Genomic DNA, 21,891 nt, shown 5'->3' with positions numbered 1-21,891 from the left:
GCAAACTTTCTATTGCCTGTATAAAGTTCGGTAAAACTTTTCAGATAATTTTTGTTTGGCTCATTTTTATATATAAAGTGATCCTAGTCACTTTCTGTATATATTACATCCTGTTCAATTGTGTGTTATTTGTTCTACCATTTACTCATTCATAGCTATGTAACAGATCAAATTCCCAACCCACTATGTTATCTACATAGCAAAATCCATTCACTAGACTATATTTGGCCAGCCTTGCTGTGAATATTTATGTATGCAATACAAACTTTCCAGATATTCTCAGATTGAAAATTCCTCCCTGCAAACCCCCTAAAAACACACAAAAAATCTTTTCTGCAGCAAGGCAAGCCCCTTTCACCCCCATGTGGAGCAGTACCATTCTTCCAAATGATATACACCAATTCCATGGTTGCAGCACAGCAAGGAAAGTGAGGAAACTGTCAGAAAAGCACTCTGCCAGCTTGAACAATAGATCACATTGTTGTGAAACCCAATATGTAAACCCTTATTCTCTATGTGGACAGTGTCCTCTCAAATTTTTTTTTCGGGTAAACAGTGATCCTTACCTCATTCTGTCCCTCATTAGACAGCACAGATCAATTTTCAGCATTATAACATGCATGTCATCTGTCTTGTCTGCCTTCAATGAACTTCTGCATCACTTAATGTTGTGGGTCTCTCTCAAACCACTCTCTGCTACTGATGCTTCTAGTCTGAGCTGGTTTTTCAAAAACAGAAACAGACAGACAAATGAAAGGCATGCATTAGTTCCATCTCTACTTACATCAACCATTCAGCCTCCACATCTTCTCGCCCTCTGTTCCACATAAGTGTTCTCTTTACCTAGCATTAAATTACACACACACACACACACACACACACACACACACACACACACACACACACACACACACACACACACACACACACACACACACACACACACACACACACACACACACACACAAAGCTCTGTGTTTATGCACTGTTAAAATCATAAAAGAGAAATTATAATATTAGGTCTCATTTTGGAAGGGAACACAAGATCTCCATCATACCGTGCTGCTGTCACTGCCTCTGGACCAACAAGACATATAGGTGTTGCGTTTCCCTTAAGAAGTTTATGATTTCAGCCTGTCTGTCTAGAGGATCATGTTAGTCCAGTGGCAGCAACACCAGCATTCAGTGCTGGAGGTTTTGGGATCTAGTCCCAAATGGCAGCTAATATTATCCTTTCACTTGTATGGTCATTACCTGGCATGTTATACAACTCCAGTCTTTAGCTATCTTCTCTCCCTGTATTCTGGTATTTTTCTCCCTTCAAATCAATTGTTTCTTCCCAGCAGTGCCAGCAACTTAACAACCCAAATTTTATTGAAATCTTTTGTTGCACTGAATGATTTCCTCCAATGACTATCTTCATTTAGTGGTGATCTGTGCCTAATGTCTTCCACATTCTAGCTATGTCTGACTGTTTGCTGCTTGCATACTACCCACTGCCACTCCTGTTTCCAGATTATCCACCCCCATCTTGCTGTATTGGCTCCAAACAAAGAGATTTTTCATCTGGGGCTTGCTCTGTAACATCTGCATAAATCTTAACTGCTTCTTCTAGTGATTCAGCCCAGAATGTTGAACCCTTTCTTGTAACCTTTAATGTAGTTGGATATCGTCTATGAACAGCATCTTCCTCTCTGTGCACATTCCAAACTATGTGACCATGAACCTTTATGGAAAATGTTCTCCTATTTTTACTTCAGCTAAACATTGTTAAACCCTTCTGCACTGTGTCTTAACAGACCCCTTACTGTTTCATTTTCTAGCTGTGGTCCTTAATTATTAACTGGTGTGGTCTGTCATCTCTGGCTACTGCTTGCCTTGTATGGTGAACTCTATCCGCTTGGCAGTCTAGATAAAGCAGGTATCTCACCAGGTTTGCCAGCTGCTTTTTAGTGAAGGCACTGGATGTAAACCTTCCAGTGGCTTCTCAATGGCTGACAATCCAAGACCTGCTCCTGTATCTTCCTGGCTGCTCAAGTGCATTTCTACAGTGTGCCTCAACACGCCAATCTCATTTATTGCCATTTTGTTTTATTTTCCAATAACTGCGCCTATTTATACAATCATACTGTATTTGTTTTTGCAGGGTATTTTTGGATTATCATGTTCCATTTCTCAAATCTTCTGTTTCATGGGCCCATTATTTACTGAGAGAACACACAGTTTACTAATAATCCCATCAAATTTCTCTTCCTTCACAAACAGATTTCATTTGTGTAACTATCCAACAAATGCCACCAAGTTTTATAAAAACTCCAAGGTTGTTTTTTCTCTTAAACTTGCTCTCCACCATAGACAAAAATATAATTTTTAAAAATCTCTGAAAAGGAGCTATCAAATCAGGCAGCTGTTCCTGTGATGGCTCAACAGTGCCTCAACATTTTTTTTAAGTTTAAGTATATATTAGTCAGGTGATTGCTCTATTTATTCCAGTCTGTTCTAGATACAGTATTAACCCCCAAATTAAAAAAAATGGAAGAGATGGACCATCTGTAGTGTTTGCTGTATTTCTGTGCATTTGTTCTTCTTTGTTGGCATAACTTGCTGGTTGTAGATATTCAGAACTGATCCTCAACAGGCATGTTTTGGTGAAGCTACATATAAACAAAGTTGCTACCAGGTCAGTCTTTTCCAGGTGGGACATTTTCAGCCTGTCCATAAAATCGCATTCAAATATGACTTAAAACTTTTTTCTGTACCTACAAAAACAAATAAATGCTCATACAGTCTTCTAATTTATTAAAAGTCCACATGAGCAGTGTATTATCTTGTCCAGATTGTATTCCTAGGCATACATCGTCATGTATGGGTGTCATAAAAGCTTATTTTTATTAAAATTACTCAGGATGATATTGGTTGAATAAGGCATCATTTATTTTTATTGTAGTTCTTGTGCTTGCTTAGTGACTTTCCCTTATTATTTGGTACTTTTTGTTTGCTTTTTTAAACATGTCCATTATTTACTCCCACTGTTCTTCTTCATATCACTCTTTCCCACTTCCATATTTCCCAGTAGCACTGTTACAAAAATATATGCTGCATTTTGCACACAATGCATAGTAACAGTTTTTATGCTTTTACTGCTTGTGTATATATTCTTATATGTGTTTTTGTCTTTATGTATACAGGTGTATTGTTAGTTTAAGGTGGTATATGTCTGTATAACCTGTGTACATTTTATGATTTCTGATTGTGGTTGGGATAGGAACACTTGAATCAGACTCCAGTAAACAAATAAATAAATAAAATGTGTTTATAGGATGCTGTATAAGGAATTTGTTTTAAGATGCTTTACATTTAACAATGTTATAAAATTACATAAAGTTTTGAAAATGTACACCAGCCCACTGGCACAGAGGGATAGAGCCCTGATTGCACCCCAGACAATCCATGTCTGATGAGCTGCTAGAGGGACAGGGCAGGGCAGGATAGGACTGAACAGTGGACAGGGAGTCAGCTCAGTTTGCTGCATTGGCAATGCTTGCAGGATTGCAAGAGTATCATCTGCAGTGAGGAGCCCAGTCTGCCTATGTTTTGCAGAAGTGAGTCACTTAGCTGGGAGGTTGAACAAGCATGGTAGAGTACCTGCATCTCCCAACAGCAACTATCATTGAAGATGCAAACTTTTGTGGGGCTGAGGATAGGACAGTCCACAAGCTCAGCAAACTGTTTTGTTCCCGAAAACAAAACACATGCCTGCACCAAGGAAAAAAAAGCTGTCTGGTGGGCTCTTCCCCAGAGGGAGAAACAAATGGATCAATCTGTAACAGGCAGGGAAGCAACTCGGCTGATCCTTCAGGCTCAAAAAAAAGTTAAAAATAGAGGTTTGTAATTATTTCAAATTTACAAAGTGGTCCTCTTTTCAACATTTGTTTTACTGTAGCTCAAGATGGCCTTAGAGCAAAAACACATGAAGATGTAGTTAGAAAACCATATGCACATTCATTTGCTACTGTTTGAAGAATATCTTGGAGCTGTAGAAAGACAATCTTTAGTTTATTTTTATGAGTATCCTTTATGATTAAAGCAACGGCATGGAGATTTATTTACTGTAATACATATATCAGTGAATTTACTTTTTATTGGCTCTATGGTACAGATGCCTAAAGCCCTGACTGCGACCCAGAGATAACTGGATTGATTAGTGGTTGGGAAGCAAAAAGAGACATAAAGGGAGGATGGGCATGTTTATCCTAGGGGTAAGGTGTTTAGGGCTGTTTGCTGCAGCACTGCCTGCCATAGTATGGGGAAGGCTACAAGGGACAGGCATGTGCCTCTTCAAGTTGTATGGCTGCCTTCAACATGGGAGTGGATAAGCCTGCAATCACATAGGAAAGGTATAGTAAGTCCTGATGATGATATGGGGCATACATTCTCCACTCACGTGCAGGGGTAGATCTAATTGGAAAATGCCTAGCTGTCAAAGTATATGAAGGCTTTTCTGCATGCTGTCAGCACTGGGGTAGGCAACTGACAGTGTCAGGTAACTGATAAGTCAGTAGGTGATATTTAATCATACATGATAGGATCATTTGTGACACTGGCTGTCTCAGTCTCCTGTGGACCCTTGGGCTGTCAGATGAGATCCCTAGTGACAGTGGGTAGGTAATTCACTCACTGAGCAAATGGCCTTAGGAAGGCTAATGGTCTGTGAATAACCAAGGCAACACTGACCTTGGTGCCTCTTTGGATGATGTTTTTTAACAGCAGGCTCTCATCTGGGGCAGTGACCACACTGTCAATGAAATTTACTGGCTCAAGGCCCATTGGAGAGAGGCTGGTGGTCAGTGGGTAGGGAAACCAAAGTACCCAGGAAAAAAAATTACTTTTAAGTTGCTAATAATTTGGTGTATAAAGTGTGATGTGCATTATATCCATATGAACACAAAAATGATAAAATGTAATAAAAAATCATCTATATGTTTTGTAGTATATTCTTTGATTTTTATAGTTGGTCATCTGGAATCCTAATATACACAAATGTCAATAAAATATATACTATGTCAAAATGCTTTCCCATTTTTATTATACTATGTAATGCCATTTGAAGGTGGTAAACAATACATTTATGCTAACTTGATGTTTTTATTTACAGCCCACTGTCCTGAAAGTCTCATCTTGTTTATGGTAAGTATTACTCTAAGAACATAATACTTCAAAACTCATTATACAGTAAAAGTGGGGATGTTAGCTTTTTTGTAAGTTCCTAATCTTAATTATTCTGTTACCATAACCAGTATCAAAATGTTAAGTTGACAGGTCTTCCATTTTGCAGGGCATGACAAGTATTACTTTTTACTTTGAGAGCACTGTGTTAATCAGTCTACCTTCATGCTTGATTCCAACCAATGGTCAGTAAGCTGACCCTCATTTTAAGTCTGCACACAGATCCAAATAACAGTAAACCATGTGAACGATCTTTAATAAGCCTGTATAGCCTAATGCTCTCTAGCTATCTGTAGACATGTATGTGCTTTTTAAGTATTTGTCTGACTGCCTGATAAACTTTAAAGACTAAAGGGTTTCATCTAATTTTTCCAATCATATTTGAGTATTTTGTGTTTTATAAGTATGTGGCAGTCTTGCTGCATCTCAGTGAACACTGATGTGGAATACCAGACTTAGTTTCATTCCGGCCATCTTCTGTTAGTTTGTTAAGCAGTCCTGTGTCTTATTTTTCCATGTGTGCTGTATAACTACAGTGTCATTCTTACTACATAGAACTAAACTTGAATGCTTGTAACAGAGCTATGCTTAACAGCAATTAAGTTCAATTCCTAAATGGATATTCTCTTTAATTAATTTTGTTAGCCTTAACTATAACCTGTAATACAGCAAATTATCTACATTAAAATAAGAAAAATATTAATTTATTTTAAATTATTCTTCAAGCTCTTGTACAGAAAGTTATACTTTTGCTTAAATAACCTATGTATATTCTTTTTATTTAGTAATGAGCTTAAAAGACAGAACGGAAGCTTAAATTAAAGGTAAAATGTTTATATAATTTGTCATGCATGTGGTTAAAAAACACACCTACTTCTAAGCTTGATAGGTTTTGAATGTACACCTGTATTAAAACTGGATAATGACAATACCACTGCCATTACAAAAGAGAATTATGGAGTTTTTTTATATATTTTTTTCCTGTTTTGATCTAATTTTTTTATATTTTTTCATAGTCAATTAATAGGCTATTTGACTTTGCAGGCCATTTTAAGTCTAGCCAATTTCCTTTCAAAGGTGAAAAGCAAACCTTCAACCTTGTGTCTGTGAGATAAACAGCTTAACCATTATATCAACCCCATTAATTATTAATAGTGCTAATCAGGAAAGCTAGGTACTGAAGTTCAGCAATAGTGTAAACCAACATACAACACTGACAAATGTTTGTTTATATATTTAATTTGCATATTTAATGTAGGCCTATGGGTAACTGAATCAGCAGCTTTATCCAACATGAATATCAAGAAGGCAGAATTATTGCTCAAATGATTCTTATGTACAGTTTTAGTCTGTGTTTCATTGTAAAAAGCTTCACCACAAAGACTTTGTGAATGAGTAACATGGTATTTTAGATTCATTCTGGGGCAATGGGATGAGTAACATGGTATTTTAGATTCATTCTGGGACAATGGGATGAGTAACATGGTATTTTAGATTTATTCTGGGATAAAGCAACACAGGCTAATAAAAGTAATGAATGATAACCGAAAAAACAGAATACAGCCATGCAGTTAAGAACAGTGATAATCAGAGTATAACAGATGCAATGTATGGCTAAATGCTCTAAGACGTGTAATGTAACCAGAAGTACTGCACAATATAACAGTTTAACCAGTGTGACCACAGCTTCTGTGAGAACTATCTCTGAGCACAAATGACATCAAACACAAATATAGGCAGTTAACACAGAGATTTTACATCTGTAAGCCATAGTAGCTGAAACAGTTTGTCTTAAAGGGGACATTTGCATGTGTCCCATGGGCCTCCATTACAGGAGAATTAAAGTATCAGACAGTGAAAACTCTTGGTTGGCTGTGTTTTCCATGCAATTTTTACTGAATGGATAGTCTGTATGATGTTTTTAACCTTTGGTTTGGGTGTACTGTAAAGAAGAGACCATTTATAGGATGGTAGCCTGAGTATTCATCAAGACAGGAACATCAGAGCTTCAGTGGATAGACAGATATCAAAGGATAAACTGAATCATTGATGAAAGATTCTTCTGAATATTTAAAACTAAAGGCTGGACTTTGAATTCTGTATTGTGAGCTCCCTTTTTCTATATTTAGTAAAGTATATCCTTACTGATGTTAAAATGCTGTTGTAATCTGACACTTTCCAAACTCTGTCAGTAGGAGCATACTATTAGCTAAAAGGTCTGTTATGAAACCTGTGTAGCAGTGCTGAATGTTTTGTATGCCTTAGATAGGCTGATCGAAAACATATGATATGAGCAGTGACTATGCCCAATGCTGCAGGTGGCAGCCAATAAGGGCAAGAACTCTGATGTGAGTAAATGTGCAGATTGCATGATGAAATGCCTTGTTCTGAGGAACTGATACATCAAGACATATCCATTTAATTGAGGTACTAAAGTATTTATGGAAAAGAAATATAAATGCAAATCACATCTGTGATGGAAGCATTTAATTTAAAACTGCTATTAAGGTCTTGTTTTGTATATTCTTTTCAAATACATGCAAAAAGAAGTTCAGGAGCACCATTTCTGCATTAAAATTAGTGAAAGAGCACTGCTCCTATGTGTTCTTAGCCATTTTTGTCACTGATTGTAAAGTGTTATGTTTTGGTCCCTATAAGCCTAGGAACCAAGTATAGAGCAAGGAAGGAGAGGTAAGGGTTATCTGCTATATGTAGTCTGTATAGTGTACTTCAGTGAATGCAAGTGCAATTTATTTATTATTTCTGTTTAGGAAGTAGGGCAAATTGTCTACATTAAGAAACCAAGATACTACATCTCCATAACAGACTATAGAATAAGGTAAAGCTTATGACATCAGATCATAACTACATCTGTGGTAGAAAGAAACAATAAAAAAAATTCATCCAGTCATTACATTTCCAGAACCTGATGCATCCTGTTGAGGTTTGTGGGGGTGCTAGAGCCTATCCCTGCACAGAGTGGGTATAAAGCAAAGAATATGTCCTGGATAGGATACCAGTCAATTTCAAGACACACGCACACGTGTGTGCATGCATCGCTGCTAAGTTAACCCTAGCTAACTGAGATATCACTCCAGAAACAAATTAGAATATACCCCACCCTCCCAGCCTTCTGCAGTTCACTTAAAGAACGTCTTAAGCAAACCCATTAATGCCATTATCCCGCAGTGGTGGTGCTGTGGTAGCGTTGTCGCCTTACAGTAAGACGCTGTCCGGTTCGATTCTCTGCTAGAGTGTCTTCTGCGTGGAGACATGCATGAATGGGGGTACCTTCGCTGAAGGTTGTGCGTCAGGGCTGGTAACTCGGCATGTAAAAATCAACTACCAATCATTAGCGGACCGGAGTTCCACTGTGGCGACCCCTAACCGGGAAAAGCCAAAAGACACAACAACAACAACAACAACTTTGATAATCATAGTGAACCTTTAACACTCTCCTACTCAAATACAAGCTGAGTTAAACTCAAAGAAAACCTTATAATTATCTTTGAACTCATACTTTATTTAAATATATGAACACGTATCAAATACCACTCCTTTGCATGCTTCTAAGGCTTCATTCCTACCCACCCTTACACTTACATATTCCCTTACTTACACCTATACTAACCCCCAAAGCACCCATTATACATTCACTCATTAAAACAATTCTTCGTTCGTTGCCTACATTTATCTAAAGCCCATTATCTTGCTAAGTGACATTCCAAAATGTAGAGTTTGCTCTAGGTTGTGCAACACCAGGATGTATTGTTGGTGTGTTTTTTATGTAACTCACAGTTCCTTGTTTGACCATACTTTTAGCTTACTTGATGATCTAAACAAATGCTCCCTTCAGGGCTCTGATTTCACCACTGTACTTTGCTTACTATACTAGTGCCTCATCCTCTTTCTGCAAAAAATCTGGACAAAGCCAAAAATAAAGAGGACACAAAGGCTTGAAATAGGGACAGATTTCATATACTACTGCTCTTATTAACTTATAAAGTTGCTAGAATAACAGGCTTTGTGGTAGCATTTATTTTCTGAAAGGTTTTAAAGTCTGGAACTCAAATGTCTGCTATTACTTAGTGACTTCAGTCCTCAGAAAACAAATTTTACAAGGAACAAACCAAAAATATGAAGCAAAAATCTGGGCTTTCTGCAAAAATTTGGACAGTTGAGAGGTCTGTCACTATGTCTGATTTTTAAAACTGATTGTGTATAGCATAATGTATACATACTACTAATGCATTCTTCTGAACTTACCATTGTAATTTCTTTGGTATGGTATTTTCATACAAGTCTATCAGGCCTGTGACATTCCTGAAAAGGGGTCTGTATATCAGTGTAAGCTGAATATTGTACCATTTCAGCTTTCTGCTAATTGTATAACGTTTACTTTTACTTATGCTTTTATTCTGAATTTACAATTAAGTGTTCTTTGCCATGTTACTGTTATGTAAGCCTATTAGGCCTGGGTCATGCCATCAGCAGTTCAGCGTACTAACAAACATAAAATATAAATAAAATGCACATACACGCATCCAAATACACATATGTACACCACTTGCACACCTATGGAAACTTAGAGACTCACCAATCTATGTAGATATGTACCGGGATATGTTTGGAAATGTGAGAGGAAATCAATGACTCTGATGAATAAAAAAATATTTATTTTGAACACAGGGAAGAAATTGACATAATCTAAAAGGCTGGAGAAACTTGACTTCCCTTGTCTTTATGACATCAGTCTGGTCTCACTACAGTCTGTCTTTTTGTCATAGGGCAAGCAGCATCTCTGGTCTCCTTGTTTGTGGAGAAAGGAAGAAATATGGTAGAGGAGAGTAGGACAGCAAATAAGTACATTACAGAGGCCATGTTGAAAGTTGTCTCTCCATTCAAGGAAGACATATAAGAGAAGGGAGAGAACATAAAAAAGAAAACAACACCAAAACCTAAATGTGAAGAAGCAGAAACATAACAAAGAACTTATCAGCTTTGTAGGGTGGAAGTGGAACTATGCACTCACAAAAACCTTTCAGAGACACTTCTTTTCATTTTGCCGATTTCTTTAGCTCCCCATTTCATCACTTTTACTTAATTTAATTTACTGTAACACTGTCTCGAATGAGATCTTATGTCATAAGATGGCTTCAGGGTTTCTTTCTGGTTGCATAATAATAGAGACAGGGGAGTGATAAGCTTACCTATTACTTCCTGTTCCCCTCATTTGTGTTTGTGCACCTGTGAAATTAGTGCATATAATAACAGAAGGTGATGGCGGTAACCCCTATACCACCTACCATGAAGGGATGTAAGAGGTCTTAAACTACAAAAAGATTATTGCACAGTTTTTTTTTTTTTTTGCTTGTCTTTGGGGTTTTGTTGTATGTATATTCATACACATGGGAAGTTTGTTTTCCAGGTGTTGAAATGCCCTGGCAGATCTGAATTCATCACATGGTTTTAATTGGGTTGGAACTTTTCAGTCAGTTGTAAAGGAAGATGAGGCAGATCAGAAAGTCAGCTAATTGTGTATTCCTTGTTGAAGCCAGTAAATTGTACATTGCATGTTTTCCCCTTTAAAGTATTATAGCACAGACATTATCATCCATGTAGCGTACATACAGATTGCTTCTTTCCTGGGAGGGAAACACAGACCTGGTTAATGGAGAAAGGAAAATAGCATCGCCTTACAACTTAGCAAGGAGAATATTTTATTAAGTGTAGTACCTTAGCAATGAAAATTAAATAACATCAAATAAACACTATTTTCACAATTAAAATCAGATGTATTTGCCAACAGCTGCGAGAAAGTCAGGACATAAGCAGTACATCATCAGTCACACTTTTAGCATGCAATATATTACTTTTTCTTGAGGACAGAAAGAAACCATAAGATTGTCTAATCTGCCATTTAAGAACACTTAACATTTTGTCGTCTCTGCATCCCTAACTTTCCCTTTACCCTTTTCCATTTGTCTAATGCCTGGTGGAGTTTTTGTCTTTTCCCACAGCATTTTCCAATAGTCCCTTTCATGGAAAGGGTACTGTTGGAAAGTAGTGGGTGCCTAAAATCTGCCGCCTGTGCCCCTTTCTTCTCTCCCTGTCCCTTCTGATCAGAATGACTCCTCCGTATCTCCCTGATATGATGCTGTGCATCATATCATATTCCCCGTTTACTCGGGTCTCAGTTGAGAATAGCACTAGCTCCACTGTCACTGACTATATCCTTTCCTGTCTGTCACATGGATCTTTCTGGTGGCTTTCTTCAGAATTTTCCTTGTATGACCTCCAGAACTGTACACTGTATTCATAACATGTTCTGATCTGGGACCTTTGGAGTGGCAGCATTACATCTTTACTTCTGGAGTCTATCCCTCTGAAACTATATTCCATTATTGCTGCCATTGTCATTATAGTCTGCTCCTGGTGTTACTATCCGGGTGTGATCAACATCCCCTAGATCATTTTCTGCCCTGTTACCATCATTCTACTCCCTCAGTTAATGCTTCATACCAAGGTTGTTGGGCTCGAAGTATAATAGTATGAACTTACATGAAATGAGCCTCATCTACCTCTTTTCATCCCACTAGGTCGGCCATTCCAAATCATTTCCTAGATTTTACCCCAACCTGCACTGCTGGACCTTTCTTTGTCATCAGCCAAGTGACTGATCCTGGTCCCTTTTCCTTGAAATAAATCTAAAATGAACATACTGAAGACTGCTTGAATCAGGACAGACTCCTGCAATATTCCAGTAGTGTCCTGATGTTACTTTCATCCCCTCCAGTTTTCATAACGGCCTTCTATTTAGGACAAAATCAAATGCCTTGTTGAAGCTCAGGTAGATCACGTCTGTATCTGACAAAAAGAGCAGAGGATTAAGGCTATGAACTGTTAATGAGCTTCATTCTGTAGTCCGGAGTGTAATCCATTCAGCCTCCCTTGTGTGACTCCAAGCAGGATACATGCCACTCATTGCTTCCTGGCTGACTCTGAAAAAGGTCCAAGTGGATCAGTGTTGTACCACGGTAGTAAATACATATAAATCAATGAATACATAAAACTCACCTATCAGGTTTATCTGTAACTCAGTCATAAATATTATGATCATAAACTATCATTAGTTGCTGTCCTGGAGATTTTTATTTTTAAACAACTATATGAAATTATCACTTAAGACATAGGCACACTTGCATTAGTAGAAAATAAAATAAAAAGCATATACAAACATTTGTTTCATTCACATGCATTATACATTATATATATGTTTCTTTCTTTCTTTCTTTGCAACTGATCTCCAGTCCAACATTACAGAAAGTACTCAATTCCAGCCTTCCTTTAAACCTTACTCATCCTCCTGAACGTTACTCTGCATGCATTGTTCTCACAAATTCTATGTATTTGTATGTCATTTAAGATTTGTATCCTTCCAAAACATTGTCAATCTTTCTTTTTAGAATTTGTATTACAATTTCCACTGCTGTTGTGACACTAACAGGCCTGTGTTTCATGAATCATCCTGCTCCCACTTGTACAGAGGTACACTTGCTCTATTTCAGTCCTTCACTTCTGCAGTGACTAGTGTCAATTTTAAATGTATTTCAGGTGATCTGACAAAGCACTGAACAAATTTCTGAGAAATCTGGAGGAAGCCCATTTAGTCCGTGTGCTTTATCTTCCCTAAAGGAAGCCAGGTACCATTCTATTTCCCCCTCTTTCTCCTGGTGTCCATCCACTATTCTCCCCATTCTGCCTTTGCTCCCCTCCCAGGATGGTGCTCTTCCCTTGCTGTCTTTTGTAAAAACATTTAGTACGTTTGCTTTTCCCACTCTTCTGTAATATCCCTCCCATCTTCACTTGACTTGCCCATCCATTTCTTTTATTTGGTATTCAAAAATATTGCTTCTGTTTTGATCACAACACACAGCTCACTTTCTGTTTGCCTTTGTTGTTGCCCTTCCCATCTCTTTTTTGCTGTTCTGCTGGTCTTTTTGCAGTGTGCCTCTACCACTTCCATGCTTCTCCTTTTCAACTCTGGTAATACAGACCTTTACCTTTTTGTTATTTTGCCACTTCTTCATATCCTTGTCCAGAGCCCTCAGTACTTCATCCATAACCCATTTCCATAGCTGGTTTAATCTCTCAGTTTGCTCACAGTTTCATAATTCTTCTTTTACCCTCTTCCATATCACATAATAATTCTTCTAAAACACAAGACCACCACCATTGTTTTGGTGTTCTTGCCATATACCATATTCTAAACCACAAAGTGGTTTGATTGCTGTTCATTAATAGTGTTTTATTGTGTACATTCATGTCCCCTAATGCACTAGATAGGACTACACAGAGAATTTTTTTCTTCATGATACATTTAGAGGAGTCGTATTAAAGTAAAGGGAATGTAATTATACATTCTGTAGCTTTTCATGAAAACTGTGGTTGGAAATTAAGCAGTACATAAAATTTATAACATCATAAAATGTAAAAAAGTAAATTGTATGGAGTTTGAAAATGAAACTGCAACTACTACTCAAATGTGCATACATGTGCAGTGCAGTGTTTTCAGCTTAAAGGATGCAATGCATTACTTTATTTGGACTTTCTTCCCATACTTAGAATCACAAGAAACAGGGAAGACATAATTTACTTTCAGCTCCAAACAAGAGAGAATGCGTTAGGTTCATTTGAGTACAGAGAAAACAACTGTCATTGAAGTTCCTGCCATTATTTTAGACTGTGCATCATGGACTGCTTTCTTGAATAACCCTAAAGAAGACCCTAAGCTAAATCAATAGATCTTGCATCAGAAAGAGAGTTAAGATACAGTATATGTCTTTAGCTACTGGTAGATGTTTGTCTAGAAAACTTTAGCATTCTTCATTATGCCATTTGTGTGTGTAAATATGTTTATTGTATATTTTGTTTTTATAGCTTCTTTGTATATAGCATCTTGTATATTTGATTTTATGAAGTACAGTACATCATTTTAGTTATTTCAAGTAAAAGAATGTTTATTCAGTTTGAAATGCTTGTGGCTTTGTTCTTTTAGCTTAAGGTTATACATATTTAACTGGTGACAGTAATTGTTGGTTCATGCATTTTGGAGATTTAATGCTGAAAATAGTAATACCATACAAATATTTAATCAGTGCCTTATTGCAGGATTGAACAGTTACTGTGTTCTGGATGGCTACAGTAATATGGCTGGTGGCATTACCAGTAAGACAAGAAAGATGTTTTAGTACTTGAAAGATCATTAAACCCTCTTTGTGTGTGGGCAAAATAATCTTGGTCTAATATCAATTGCTGTTGGCAGGTTTTCTACTGGAATGCACTGGGCTCCGTCTGAGGGGGGCAAACTCCTGGGGAATTCATAATTATAATTTTGATCTACAGATGTACAGTGCAAAGCTTATTTGGGTGTGAAAGGTATTGATCAATTGTTCTTCATATTTATTTGTGGTGCCAGTAGTACAAGTTGGAAGCTCTTACCCTTACATACCACAGTACAGTCCTGCTCCAGTTGGCTGAATTCTTCTTGGACCAAGATTTCTATCACATTCTGGCCTCTTGTTCTTGCTCTCTCTTCTCAGAGTTTGAAATCTTACAGTTTTCGACCCCATATTGCTCTCACTCGACTCCTTATTCTCTCCTCCAGTATTTCATCCTTTTTTGATGTAGCTGTCTACAATCTTTTCCCCCTTCCTCAATCTTAACTGCCAGAACATTTAATCTAGGTTCTCACCCTTTGTTTTCATTGTCTCATTCTAGGTTTTGAGTTCTTCTTCCTCTCTGAAACCCCCATCTCATATTGTCCTACTGTCTACATTTGTTTGGTCTTTGTCATTTATGAAGAACCTATAACCATCCATCTCAATACCCCAATATATTTTGTCACTGGCCCATGTTTCTGTGATACTAGTAATGAAAACCACACTCTCCTGCATCTCTACTTGCATCTTCCTATACAGAATGTTTGCATTGCAAAGTAAGACTACCCAGCTGTCAGATGTGCTCCTCCAAATGACCATTGGTTGTCCTGTTGCAATGTTCTATGTCTTTTTACCTTCTGTCTAGTTGCTGAATACCTACCCCTTTTTTGGTATCTGTGGTATTACTCATTCCATTTTACATTAAAGGTGCAATTGCTGAGTTGTACCTTACCCATCTAGGCCTAAGTAATACTGACCCTTCTTGGCTAATATAGAGCACATTCCTTACATAGACTTGGCCACTCTTCTAGTTCTCCCCATACTTATAGATTCATAGTTGATTACTATGCTAATGACCCAGGGAACCTTTTGAAGCCTAGCCATGCTTCCCAAATGTATCTGACAAGTTTTGATATTCAGGGTTGTTCTAAGAGGTATATGCATACTTTTGCAAGGGTGGACAAGCAGACCTCCATTTGCTTGGCACAAAGCCTGTCTGGAGGCTATGGTTAAATACTGATTCCACTGGTCCTGATAGGTCTTGTTTCATGATATTAAAGAGGCATCCTGGGATATTATTAGAGCCCATCGATAAAGTATTCTTGGTCTTGGAGACTGCATTGAGGACCTGTTCGTTAGTGATATTTGTGGGAGTTATGATTGAGGATATTTCCTAAGGGGTGTTTGGAGAGAGTGGGGGTAAAATTAGAAATACATTCCTCTGCCACTAGATTTTCTGCATTGTCCATCTCAGTATGGGTGGCTACATTTACATGTAGTTTGGAACATTGTTTTATAGTACCTTTGAGGCTGCGGACATACCTGAAGAATGCCTTATGATTATCCTTGACCTAGGGTGCTATTTCACCTCAAATTTCATTTTGATAGACTTTGATTAGGCCCCTATGTTGCTTGTTTAGAATGATGAGGGAGCTTTTACCTCACTGGGTATTGCACTTGTTAATTTTTGCTATGATTTTCTTCATTTTGTCATACAACCTATTGATGTTGGGATTTTACCAGCGTGACTTGTTTTTTAAATTTTTTTCTGTGCTTATTTCTGTTAGATACAGCTGTCTCTATGCAAACATTAGCATGACTGCACAGAACATTTAATTGTGAACAATTCCAATTGTTCTCATGATTTGGAGGGCTTGACATTTTGCTAGAGTGTCACTTAATAGTAGGAAGTTTACCTTAGAATAATTAATTTCAGGGTTAGCTGGGGTTCCAGATCTTATTTTTATTTAAAAGAAGACAGTTTTATAGTCCAACCTGAACAGTGAGGGCATTACAGTAGAAGGGGTGTGTTGTTCTGTCATGTTTGTGAAGACCAGGTCAAGGATTTTCGCATTTTTAGTTGGGGAACAGACCAACTCGTTCAAGGTGTTTGTGTTTACAAAATCCAAGAACCTCTAGACCTTCAAGTCTGAGGTTGTGTATACTTCCCACTTTGCAGTAGGCTTATTAACATTGCCCATGAATATGGTGTTGGGTTCACTTGGGAATGTCTCCAGTATGTGTCTGCATGTGTTATGGGGACCTCTAGCTTGCAAGGATATGGTCTGGAACTTTGACTATGGTAGTCTGGACACGGAGAAGCTCAAGCACACCATACTCTTTGATCAGTCTTGAGGTGAGTTCATTTTTGATGTAAATCAAGACACCTCCACCTTTTGTGCATTCCTGTGCAGCAGTAGCTGATCTAAATGTAAAAAAAAACATTATAACCATGCACTGCTGGGGTGGTCTCTGTGGCTTTAAACCATGCTCAGTAACTGTACAGGCATTTACATTCACTAGGGCGAGAAGAGCTTGCAAGGATTGGTGTTTCTTGTTTAGACTCCTGCCATTGAGCAGTAACATCTTCATGTTTTCATGGGCTGAATTTTGCAGTGTCTGAAGGTTTATCAAGTTGACAATGCCTAAAAAAAGCACTGTGGGAGGTGCAAAAGGTTTTAGCCAGTATTTGAAAGCCTAGAGGGGGATAAGTACAAACTATCCTTGGTAAAGGAGTATGGTCTGTCAACCATGTACTCCCAGACGGATAAATATTGTACTAAGCCAATTATTAAATACAATTATCTTGTGGACATATTCTGATATCATCCTTGGAGAAGGTTGAATGTTACTCAGTGCTAGATTGATTCAAACCTAGGACACATAGTTCAAGAGTGCCATCATGTCTTTCCTCATATGGTCCAGGGAGGTATGTCTCAGGTCATTTATACCCAAATGGACTATGACTGAATCATACTGGTACTTGTGTTATAACATGAGTATGTGCGTGATCTGATGGATCCTGGCTGCTAACAGCAACTGACCATGACTCTCCTTGCTCAGCCTAGTGAATGGGACAGCTATGTGTCTCACAGTGGAGTTTCCTGCAACCAGAATATTGGATTTTTGTGGTGGTTTGCTGTATGGGTTTAGAAGTTGAGATGTATATGTGGCTGTATGTGTTTGTGGTGTGTGGTGTTTTGGTAGAATGATTTTGAGGTTACTGAGGATACTTATTGTAAGTGCAACATCTGAAAGTCCTTTGGTATTTAGGATGATTATATTTAAGAGCTTCAGCATATGTATGTCTATGTGTCTTGTCCATACTGTGTGTGGTGGATAAAGTGTATGTGTTTCTGATAACCTCTTTTTAATTATAAGTGCTTACTTGTGAGTGAGTTACCTCCAATGACATTGTTTATGTACATCTCTTATGTATCATATGCGTTTAAGAATTAGGTGGTTGTCTGAAAACATGAGACAATTCCTACGTTTGCCTGTGGATGCCCAGATGCACCAAGCTGGCTGCGGAGTTAGTAGATTACAGATCCATATTACTTCACCTACAAGGTGGAGGAGGATGGCATAAAAGGAATTTACAGCTAGCCAGCCAGCCAGCCTGGGTAAGAATCAAGACTAAGAATAAACTTGACTCCTCGATGTACAAACTAGTTGATCTTTGTGTGGCTAAGATAGTTTAATAGGAAAATTTAAGTTGTAAGTGTCTGCATTATTGGACGCTGCTAACCACCACTGTGTGATGCCAAACCCTGTGCAATCACTACACCTTTATACAGGCTCAGAAAACCAGTAGGTAAGTAAGATAGTGTCTGGCCAGTAACAGTAAACACACTCTAAGGTTTTTAAGAACAGAATAAAACCAGGCTAGTCTCCACTGTCACTAGAGTACAGACCTAACTCTTCTAACTTTAAATCACTGAAAGAGACTGGAACTGCAGTAAATAATCAATTTAATCATGAATCGAAGCAGAAAATGCAAGAAGTTTGTTTGAGTCTTTCGGCTTTTCCTTGTTAGGGGTCACCACAGCTGAACCCCGGTCCGCTAATGATTGGTAGTGGATTTTTACGTACCGGGTTACCAGCCCTGACGCACAATGAAGGCACGCCCCATTCACGTATGCCTCCACACAGAAGATGCTCTAGCTGAGAATCGAATGGGACAACATCTTGCTATGAGGTGACAATGCTACCGCAGCACCACCACTGCAGTCCAGAAAATGCAAGAAGTAATCAACCTATATTGTAAGTCAGGAAGCAAACAGGAATGCAGAATTCAACAATTTAAATGCAGTGGCAAAATAACAGTATTCTAAATGATTTAAAGTAAACTTTTCTCCTTTTCTCATGAGAAGTAAAAAAGTAACGCTAGTCCCAGGCTGCTTCCTGAGAAGTAGTGCTAACTCAGATGTTTGTGGCTTCAGTACACTTGCTATTATCACCCAATTACTCCACAAATACCAAAACCATAAAAAGCCAGTCGAAAAAGGAAATAAACACTGCAGCTGTAGTTGTAACGTGGTAAAAACCACAAATACAAACAAATAGCGTAATAAACTTTACTTCTTCTTCAGAATGCATTACAAATCCACAAACGTCACTTAAATACCCAGTTCATTAATTAACATTCAATTATCCAATAAACATATTCCTGGTTTTTCTTAAAAAAAAGTTTTTTTGGATATTTTGTTTTGGTGGGATTCAGCTGAATCCAGATTTCAAAGTGGTATTTTTAGGAAAGACACATTTACAAATGGGTATGTACATTTCAAAAGTGGTCATCCACTTCATATTAAAAGAACATACCCAAAGGGCAATTTATAAAATGACTACCAAGGACAATGATTTTTATGAAGAATTAGAATTTATTTCTAATATGTTCATTAATAGAGGATATGATTCCTTGTCCTTAGAGAATACAAAAAGAGAGGTGGTGGAAAAATTTTAAATAATAAAGACAATTTTGGCCCCTTGGATATACATAATGATGAATTGAAAAAATGTGGTTTGTTCTCTGGACATGACTATTGATAGTGGAGGCATTACACAAGTGTTGAGAAAAATTGAGAATTTTGCAGGGTAACCAGTCATATAATGGGGAACAACTTTGTACTAAGAAATAATTATAGAAAAGAGCTTTAGAATTTAAGAATTATAACAAAATTAAGGAAGGTAGTGTCACACAATGTTTCCTTCGGATGTAATATGTGTAGATTCATTTTACAGGGCCCTTACATTATGATAGATTCTATGGATAAAACTTTTGCAATACAAAGGGTGTCATTTATATTAGTTTCTGTAATAGCTGCACTTCATTTTATATAGGAATGACCACTAGAAGTTTAAAAACTAGAAGAACATCTGTATAGTATAAAAAGCAATGACACCAATAATGCTTTGTTTAAACATTCAGTTGTGTGTCGCAATTTTAAGAAATTTGTTTTTTCTGTGTTAGTAGTTTGTCAGTCAGACCTGAGGGGGTGATTTCAGGAATTTTGTCGAACAAAGAGAGACCTTGTGGCAGATTCGTTTGAGATCTGACCGACCCCCAGGTCTGAATGATTCAATCAATATTAAATGTTTTTTAAAGAATAAAAAATTATGTATAGATAAGAATACAGCAACTGAATTTTTTATTTAGTTTGTTTTTTTAAGAAAAACCAGGAATATGTTTATTGGATAATTGAATGTTAATTAATGAACTAGGTATTTAAGATTTGTAATGCATTCTGAAGAAGTTTTGTATGAAGTAAAGTTTATTACGCTATTTGTTTGTATTTGTGGTTTTACCATACCAGCTGCAGTGTTTATTTCCTTTTACACTTGCTATTATCTTCTGTCAGTTGATACCCTGGATAGAGCCTACAGCAGTTGGATGCAACAGAAAACAAAGCTGCACAAGGGCCCTGAAGAGGTTCTCAACAAAAACTGCAACCAGACCACTCATTAAAGTCCCATAGACACTGCTGTATCAGGGACCAGCAAGACCGAATTACCCTCTGCTACTTCCCTCACCAGGAGCAAAGCAATACCATTAATCCCAAACTAGGTCCTAAGAGGTAATTTTTATGGTATCCAGCAAGTGATAATTTCTAGGAATGCTAGGAAACAATGTCCCTCTGCTTCTTCTCTCAGCAGGAGCAATACAGAAGCAATAATCCCAAACCTGATCCATCTGAAGCAGTTCCTAGGCTCACCAGTGATTGGTAGCCTAGTCCCAGGATGGGTAATCACAAATTCACCCCTGGTTTAGCACCTTTGTCCCTCATGGCTAGGGGCAACATGTAAATGTCCCACATATTCATATTCTACACATCTCTGGGTTATTTGTACACAAAATGTAAGGAATAAAATCTACCTTGGGAATGTAAGGCTAGGCTTCTTAAGATCCCCACAGAATAACCTAGTTAAGTACCTGTGAATGAACTCATGAACTTATGTCTCACAAATGGAACAGTTCACACTGAAATTTAACATTTGTGATTATTTACTAGTGAAATAATAATGTAAACATATAGTATAGCATAAAGAAGTATGTTGTTTCTGATTACCCAAAATACTTTGCTGATGCATATACTTTGTTATCAACACCTACACTGACATCATTTTGTGTAGGTATTGTCATAAAAAATTAAGTATACAGTGAAATTAAAACATTAAAAAAGTTATGATCTTGATTTTGTAAACCACCTACAGCCTTAAAAAGCAGGAGTACAACTTCTTCTTCTTCTTTCGGCTTTTCCCGGTTAGGGGTCGCCACAGCGGATCACCTGCCTGCTCATGAATGCAGTAGAGTTTTTATGGTGTTGAGTTGCCAGCCCGCACCCAACCTTCCACGGAAGGCACACACATGCACGCACTCATGCCTAGGGCCAATTTAGAGTGTCCAATCCACCTACAGCATGTCTCTGGGATGTGGGAGGCAACAAAAAATGAAAATAAATATGAAACAAAGATGAATGAGAAATGCAATAGTACACTTTAAAATCCTACCCTATAGTGACTTTCTCAAAATATTACATTATAAATGAAATGGTTCACTTTGTATGTCACAGTGTTGGATTCTGTAATCTCCACTTCCACTGTGCTCCTCTCAGTGGCACCTACTCTGTGAACTAACCATTTTAATTCTCAAAATAACTAGATGCTTAGACAGAAGCTTGGATTTTCACTATAGTATATTTTAAATAAACACCAAACACAGTGCTTTAGACAAAAAGTGAAGTCCTTATCCTGAAAATACAGAGCTAATTTACCCTGAAACTTAACTCGAGGTGTGACTACAAGCTTTGTGAAATCTGGCTCTATCAATTACATGCCATCTATTGCTTTTATTTACCAACTTATGCATAGTAGCGGCCTTTCACTACCATCTTATAAACGCTTTAAACTTTTTTGTTCTGTTTCAAGATGTATATATATATAT

General features: G+C 37.6%; 1 protein-coding gene across 2 annotated transcripts in view; it reads left to right on the top strand.

The window, feature by feature from the left end:
- LOC122790871 overlaps window positions 1-21,891 on the top strand; it is a 172,435-nt gene that overhangs the window by 144,811 nt on the left and 5,733 nt on the right. Inside the window, exons 6-7 of one of the 2 annotated variants that reach the window (XM_044058534.1) lie at window positions 5,156-5,187; window positions 6,012-6,050. In XM_044058534.1, coding sequence (XP_043914469.1) covers window positions 5,156-5,187; window positions 6,012-6,014 — 35 coding nt within the window. In that variant the 3' untranslated portion in view covers window positions 6,015-6,050. The remainder of the gene's footprint in view (window positions 1-5,155; window positions 5,188-6,011; window positions 6,051-21,891) is intronic. The other variant, XM_044058532.1, reaches the window with a different exon arrangement.

The sequence above is a fragment of the Protopterus annectens genome, chromosome 16.part0 (genome assembly GCF_019279795.1).
Source record: "Protopterus annectens isolate FY-2018-M chromosome 16.part0, PAN1.0, whole genome shotgun sequence".
Lineage (NCBI taxonomy): Eukaryota > Metazoa > Chordata > Ceratodontiformes > Protopteridae > Protopterus > Protopterus annectens.
The sequence above is the reverse complement of the archived record's forward strand: the minus strand, read 5'-3'. Positions and strand labels throughout refer to the sequence as shown.